Raw genomic sequence first — 7,783 nt, forward strand, 5'->3', positions numbered from 1 at the left:
ATGGGGACAGGACACACTGGGACAGAGAAAGTCATCTCACGAGCAAGGTTTTGTAAGACAGCCCAGCTTCCTTCGCCCCACAACTTACCCCTGCTCCCAGCACCAAGCAGAGCACCTCAGGGCAGTGTCAGACATCTTTGGGGCTTCCTCACTGCCACCCATGGCTACTGCTGGGCTCGTCCTGCTGCAGAGCAGAGCACTGGGAAAGGGACCCACAGTGCTGGCCCTACCACACTTTCCCAAACACAAAGGCTAGATCTGGCTCCAAGAGAAGTCCCAAGCATCCCTCACCCTAGGGTAGAAGTTTTCCATTTAGCCTCAGATGAGACATAGGAGAACCTGCTCAGTGCCATCATCATCTGCCCTCCCATCGCCCACCTTATCCATCTCTTACTGCCCCATGCTGTCAAGCCCATCTGCTGCCATCAGCTAACTCTGAGTACTCACCCAGGAATCTTCCCAAATGTCTGTATTAATAACAGCAGGATTGTCCATACTGATACCAGGAAAACAAGAAGTCTTGATAAAGCAGCATCATTAACTGCCAACAAGCTGCAGCCCTCCCTTGGGAAGGAGGGGGATCCCCGGCTGCTGCCCACCTTACTCTGGGCCGTTTAAAGCCCAGTCCTGTTTCTCCATTGACCACGGGACCTTTCGGAGTCCAACATTACCACAGGCAGCGAGCAGCACTCCCCTCTCTGGTTTTTAGTGCCTAAATACATCTCCACACAGCTGAGGAGGGAGAAGGGGCACGGGAGGTGCAGTGCCTGCATTTCTGTATCTGTCAGTGTTTTGCTTTTGATTTGTTTTTTTAAAGCTCTGATAATAAATCAGTCCAAGCCACCCACTTTGTCCTCTCACCTCACCCACTGGCATTTCCCTCAGCAGGAGATGCACTGGTCCCCCAGCATGTCACACCCTATACCCTGGGAGTAGTACCAGGAGCATCCCTGACCCTTCTTAGGAGCCTGTTAAAGACCTCTGAGCAAGGATGACCCAGGGCAGTCAGACAAGGCTGGAGACAAGAACTGGAGCTTAGGGAGGGTCTTGGAGGAAGCTGGAGCCCATAGCTACCCCACCACATAGCTCTGTCCCCATAGCACAGTGGTGGATCTCCCCTGGCACCTGCTCTGGTGCTCTAACAGAGGACACTGAGTGCTGTCCTGGTCTGCTCCCAGGGATGCTGGCTCCAGCTGAGCCATTGCTGGTGCCTGATGGCCAACACATTTGAGAGCCAAGCCTTGGTGGACACCAAGTGGCCATCACCCCTAGACTGGGTGGTAGGCAGAGGGGCCCAGACAAGTGACTGAAGGCTCATTCAAGGAGAAACAAACTTGTTTCCAATTTGTACAAAACTGCTTTAATGACAAAACAGCTGAAGAATACTGTTTGGTGTGTTTCTAGTACCATCAAGAAGCCCTGTGTGATCCCCAGACCCAAGCCCCTTCCAGGGCTGGGATCACCCACTGCCTGGAAGGGCAAGAGGCTCTTCTCAGGCACCTTCTCCCAGTGCAAGATGTCCCAAGGGAGGGGTCTGTGCCCAAGACCACACAGAAACCCCCTTCAGGGCCCTCCACTAAGGACAATTTTCCTTCCAACCACACAAGCACGGGCTGGAAATACCTCTGTGAAGTGCTCCGGCATTGGGGCTCCTTGATTCAGGGGTGCTTCCAGTGCTGCCCTTTCCCATCACTGGAGCACTGTTAGCACCCCACTGGGGGAGCCAGGCAGCAGCAGACGCTTCAGTAAACAATGCCTCCAGACTGGAGCCAGCCCAGCCAAGTCCCTGAGACACCAGATAACTTCTTGATGGGTGCTGAACCCAACAAGAGGGTTGGAGAAAGCAGGGTCCAAATCTCAGCAACCACTGGGCGATGGGGCGAAGAAATACACAGCCAGGAGGATGAAGTAGACCATCACCAGCACCGTGCCTAGGGCAAACAGAAGAGGTTGGAGGAGGTTACTTCCTGGAGCAAAGGGGGAGGTTGCTTTTAGGACTGTCTAGTGTGATCTGGATTAGCCCACTGTAGAGGACTTTCACGGTCCTCTGCAAAATCTCAATTAAAAGGAGTTTAAACTCCCCCTTAAGGGTGAAAAGGGAGTGATCCCCCTTGGAGCTACTGCAGGGTGGCAGCTCCAGGCTTGACCCACACCTCCAAGATGGTCAACCAAGGCCCCTGAATTGCTCAAGTCACCACTTGCCAAGAGCTGCAGCAAGCAGATGACCCCAGGGCTGTATCCAGGTGCCCACCACCCCATCAGGACAGGGAAGGTGGGTACATCAAGTCCCATAGCAACTACACGGGTGAGCAGTCACCTTGGAAGTAGTCACATTTGCCATCCATGAAGATGTAGTTCATGAGCACCACACTGAACATGCTGGCATAGACGTGGAGGTCACTGAAGACAAGCGTGAAGTTGGTTGGCTGCAAAGCAGAGGATTGGGGGTTTATGGCCAGCTGGGACAGCCCCACACTGACTGTGGTTGGGGACTTGCCTGTCACCCTTTAAATCCCCTCCTGCCACAAGTTGCTAGGGCTGGGGACAGCATCAGTCAAAGCAGGAGACCTCTGACCCCACTTTCCCCTGCAATGAGCAGAGGGGCAGAGACACTGGGGATGGTGGCTGTGCCCTTGTCACATCTCACGGAGCACTGTGTGTCCCCAACCCTGCTGCAGGAGGTCACCCAGGGTCTGTCCTGGGGCTACTCACGTAGAAGATTGTGAAGAGCACAAGGACGGGGATCTGGAGCATGCAGACCTGGACAGCAATGCAGTTCCCAATCTCGATGCTGGGGAGGACAGAGGACTTAAGAGCTGCCAAGCACCAGGTCTCCAGAAGCCCTTGGCTTGCTCAGCTCAGGGTGAGGCAAAAAAAACCCACCTCAGGGAACCAAACCACAGCGCCCAACCTGTTTCTGGCCCCATTTCTGGGGTGACTTTTAAGTCCTCCTCAGGGCAACGTTGGCAGGGATATGACCCATCAGTGGCATGAAGCTGGACAGCCCATCACTGGCACCAAGGCACAGCTATGGGACTGGAACAGGGCACGGGGACCATGCTGAAGGTAGACACCTCAAAACCCATCCTTTGAGCCAGCTCACCTCAAGCTCAGGTTGTTCTGCAGGGCAAACTGGATGCCATTGACAATCTCTGGCAGCTCCGGCACCATTGCCAGCACAGTGACACCAATGAAGTACTGCGGGGAAGAGGCAATATCAGCAATGTGTATGGCCGGATCCTGACCATATCCAGACCCTGGGCAACCAAGCTCCTCAGTGCATGGAGCATCTCAGCATCTTCCCCCCACACTGCTCTTGGGGCTCAAACAGCATCCAGGGCAGGTTCCCATCCCTGGAGGGCACATCCTGGTCCTCTGGGCCACCCAAACCTGGCCCACCACCATCCCCACACTCACCTGTGAGATGGTGGAGTTGGTGAGGATGGGGCTGATGTGCTCCGTGGCCAGGTCAGCACAGGCTGACATGCAGAGGGTGGAGAGCAGGAGGATGACCAGGGCCCGCCAGCGAGACCAGTGTACCACAGCACTGTGGTGGTGGCCAGGCACTGCGGGAAGAACAGAGACACAATGGGACACCCCAGCATGGTGAGAAGAGCCGGCCCCACAACTGGGGCATCCCACAATTCAGGGACACTCACTGTGACAGTCGCTGATGTGGATATCGTAGATGTGCGAGTGAGTTTTCAGGGTGAAGAAGAGGCCAATGAGGTAGGCAGCAGGGAGCAGGAGGGACACTGTGTACACCAGGGGTCTGTGGGACATGGGTGACACGTGCTTAGTGCCGCCAGGCTCCAGCATAGAGACCCTGGGGGGGGGGGGTGTCCCCTGGGCATGAAGGAGATGGGGTGCTGGATCAGAGCCCTTCACTGGGGGCAGAGAGGGGACCTGGGAGGGATGCAGGACCATGATCAAACCCAGAAGGTCCCACCCCAGCGGACACTCACTGGACATGGCTGTAGTAGAGAGTGCCATTGTTGTCCATCTGCAGAGAGAAAGAGCCTATCAGTGGGGATGCAAGGGGACAAGGGAAAGCCTTGTTGCCACCACCCAGCACAAGAGCAGGAGCCAGCTGAGCTCAGAGCGTCCCCAACCCCAAACCCCAGCAGCTGGGGGTCCATCTCCCCACTCACCAGGTCAAAGTGACAGTTGTGGCAGAGGTAGTGGCCCAGTGGGTTCTGGGTGATGTTGTGGCACTCACCACAGATCAGCTTCCCATACACCTTGGAGAAGAGTGTTGGTGCAAAGACACCTGCAAGGATGGAGGGACATGGGGTGTGTGCCCACACTGGTGGGACCCCCCCAGACCTGGGGACACCCCTGGCCCCAGCTCACCTCCCACAGAAAGGAAGAGCAGGGCTGAGCTGACACCTGCTGAGCGGCTGTTGAACCGTTGCTCCTGATGCCGAGTGCCCCCGATCACCATGCACAGACCCTTGGGGATGGAGAAAGCCCCCCCAGGAAATCCCCATCAGCAGTTTGCTCGCAGCAGCATCCCAGCTCTCTGCAGAGACTGGGTGCTCTCATGCCATGAGTATGTCACCCCATCTCACCGGGACAAAGAGGACACAGCCCACCAGTGTCCCCGTCAATGCTGACTTGACGATCTCAGCATAGCAGCGGTTGCCTTCGCGCGAGCCCTTGATGAGGGCCGTGATGTAGAAGGTGAGCTCCGTGATGGAGCCAAACGTGGCATTCACCACTGCTCCCACTGCAAAATTGCTCTGGGCAGAGATGCTGAAAGAGAAGGAGGGTTCAGCAGGGCTGGCTTGTGTCCCCAGTTTTTCATCAGGTGTCCCCCCACCACTGCTCACCTGGCAATGGCCATCCCGATGTAGTAGGAGAGAGGCATGATGGAGAGCAGGGCTAACGTGAACTTGACTGAGGAGCTGATCAGGCGGTTGTGGCTGTCCACGTAGCCCAACACCAGTGTCACCAGCACCAGCGGCAGCAGGTCTGGGGTGGCCAGTCAAGGAGATGACCACAGTGGGATGGGGTTTGGGGTCAGCCCCCCTACCCCCCCCACTCCAGCCCACAAAAGGATACTGACAGCAAAGACATTGATGCCATCCACGGCATATTTGTAGTAGTAGGGGTTGACAGCACGGTAGCAGCAGAGGATCACCTCCCCCTCCAGTGGCACCTCCGTCTGCAGAAGGAGAAGTGGGCGACACTGCTCCGAGCATCCCCTCCCCCCCCTAAAACTCACCCCAAAGCAGGGTGTGGGACCATCACCCCTGCACAGAGGCACCCACCATCTTCAGGCGTCGGACAAGCACTTGCTCCGGGGGCAGCAGCAGGACACGGGCAGCAGTGCGGGCACTCAGCTTGGCCACAGGGATGAGGACGATGAGGAGCCATGCGGTGATACACACCAGCCCGTGGGCCACCACCAGCACTGGGTAGCCCAGGCACAGCCACACCACAGTGCCAGCAAGCTGCTGTGAACAGGCAGCTGTCTTTAGGGTTTGCCCCCCAAAACACCCACCCCAGGGGAGCAAAGGCACCCATGGGTGCCATCCCCACATGATGGGGGTATAGCTATGTCCAGCATGGGGCTCACCCAGTATCCAGCATCCACCCAGCACTGTGGGTGCCAGCGACGTGGCATGGGGCCACCGAGCAGGGCTGAGCTCTCCCCGGCACTGCTTGCCTCCACACCAGCCTTGCATGTACCCAGGGCCTGGCGGGATTTGGGGACCTGGGGAGATTGAGGATATCAGGGTGTGGCATGGGACACCCCCACCACCTCCCATGGGGTTCTGATTCAGGGGACACTTACCTCCGCTCTCTGGATCACTTTGCCAAAGGGCCAGAGGAAATACCCAGCCAGGTCCCAGCAGAGCCACCCTGCAGGGACACGAGTGTCAGCTCTGTTGGGGATACAAATAGCCCTTCCAGCTACAGGGCCACCCCACAGAAGTGACCTAGGCGATCCCAGCAGTGCCATTTTGGACTCAGCCAGGAGACCCACAGCTCACTCAGCCTTTCATGGGGGTGTCCCAGATTCGGGACTCACCATAAGGAGCCCCCACAACGGCAATGAACATCACGGCAGCCACAAGGACATAGAGGAGCGAGAGCCACCAGCCAAAGAGCAACAGGTAGAGGACATTCCCACATGTCACTGTGGACCCTGCAGGAAGGGAGATACCAGATGGGACCATTGCCACCTGCAGCAGCCCAAATCCATGCTGCTGCTGCACAGGGCTGCCCCAAGGCCACCCACCTCCAGAGCCCCGGATGATGTTGAGGTCAGAGTAGAGCTCTTTGACAATCTCTGATCGGTCCTCCCAGGGTCGTGCTGTCACGTGACTCTTCCATTTTTTGAAGCCAAACTGCAGAGATTTTTTTGGGGTGGAGAAGAGAAAAATACTAAACCATTACAGCTATCCAGGAGCACCCATGGGTGCCCCCACCCATGCCAGATACTCACCTTGTAGTTGTTTGAGAGCTTGTTGGCCTCCACAGCGTTTTCAGCTGTCAGGGTGGTTTTCACCACGCAGCTCTCACAGACCTCTTCTGAGTGCTGCTGGCAGCAGGATGAGGTGGACATGGCTACAGGCGAGATGGAAGGTGACAGGGGGTGTGGGACAACCCCAGCACCCTGCATCCAGCCCATCCCACGGCCGACCTACCTGGGGGGATACGAGAATGGTGCAGGTGGCAGCCCACGTCACCCAGATCACCCTGCACATTGTAGATGGCATTGCAGTGCCGGTCACAGAGGGAGTCCCGGCGGGGGCCATCGCTGTCGCCCTGGGGCTTGGCGGCCTTCGGAACATCTGCGGGCAGGGGTTTGGAATCACACCAGGGCCACATCCTGCCTGGGCTTAGCACCGCAGGACACACGGCCGGGTCCCCAAACCCCATAGGGGGCACACAGAGCTCCCAGGGTAGTACCCCCAGGATGGTACCCAGGTGATGCTCAGAAGGGTTGGACCCCTCCGGTGCCCAGCGTGATGCTTGGAAGTGGGGACGGGGGAGACGGGGTCCCAGCCCCCGGTGCCCAGTATATGGGTAGCACATCCCTCTCGGCGTGATACTCGGGAGGGGGGAGAGAGAAGGAAGGACGGACGGAGTCTCCCCGTGCTGTCCCTACCCCGTAGCCCCCTCCCTGCGCTCACCGGGCGCATCGAGCGCGCAGCAGCAGCATCGGCGGCGGCGGCCGGGCTCACCCTCACTAGCCATGGCGGGGGCAGCAGTGGTCCCGGGGGCAGCAGTGCCGGCCCACTCGGGCCCGCCGGTATTTAACGGGCGGTGCCGGCGGGCATGCGCGGGGCGCGCCCCCGGGAGCCGCCCCCGTTCCCATCGGGAGGGGCCGGGGCCGACCCGCCTCCGCGGGGCTTGGATGCGCCTAGTAGCCGAGTGCGCAGGGGCCGAGGTGCGCGGTGCATCGGGGTGCGCGGGGCTGGAGCGTACGGGATACCGGGATACACAGGGACAGGGGTGCGCGGGGACGGGGGGTGCGCGGTATGTCAGGGTGCGCGAATACCGGGGTGCGCGAGGATCTGGGGTGCGCGGTGTAGCAGGGTGCACAGAGACCGGAGTGAGCTGTGTATCGGGGTACACAGAGGAGAGGATGCACAGGGATGTGGGGTGCGCAGGGACGCGGGGTGCACGGGGCTGGGGCATGCGGGAACGGGGGGGCATGGTATATCGGGGTGCACGGGGATGCAGGGTGCACGGGGCTGGGGCATGCAGGAACCGGGGTGTGCACTGTGCCGGGGTGCACACAGACCAGTGGGCATGGTTTATTGGGGTA

At 58.7% G+C, this 7,783-nt stretch overlaps 1 protein-coding gene across 1 annotated transcript; it reads right to left on the minus strand.

Annotated features, from left to right (window-relative positions):
• Nucleotides 1-1,375: 1,375 nt before the first annotated feature.
• On the minus strand, nt 1,376-7,253 carry LOC130150337 (uncharacterized). The gene is made up of 20 exons (XM_056341206.1): nt 7,146-7,253; nt 6,657-6,803; nt 6,455-6,576; nt 6,248-6,356; nt 6,038-6,154; nt 5,801-5,868; nt 5,582-5,719; nt 5,274-5,459; nt 5,065-5,167; nt 4,833-4,974; nt 4,572-4,755; nt 4,354-4,453; nt 4,152-4,270; nt 3,966-4,003; nt 3,660-3,772; nt 3,418-3,566; nt 3,104-3,198; nt 2,713-2,791; nt 2,318-2,426; nt 1,376-1,931 (listed from the first exon to the last, which is right to left on the minus strand). Exons 1-20 carry the CDS (start codon nt 7,207-7,209, stop codon nt 1,858-1,860), a joined length of 2,256 nt encoding a protein of 751 aa, XP_056197181.1. The 5' UTR covers nt 7,210-7,253; the 3' UTR covers nt 1,376-1,857.
• Nucleotides 7,254-7,783: the final 530 nt, after the last annotated feature.

The sequence above is a fragment of the Falco biarmicus genome, chromosome 5 (genome assembly GCF_023638135.1).
Source record: "Falco biarmicus isolate bFalBia1 chromosome 5, bFalBia1.pri, whole genome shotgun sequence".
Classification (NCBI taxonomy): domain Eukaryota; kingdom Metazoa; phylum Chordata; class Aves; order Falconiformes; family Falconidae; genus Falco; species Falco biarmicus.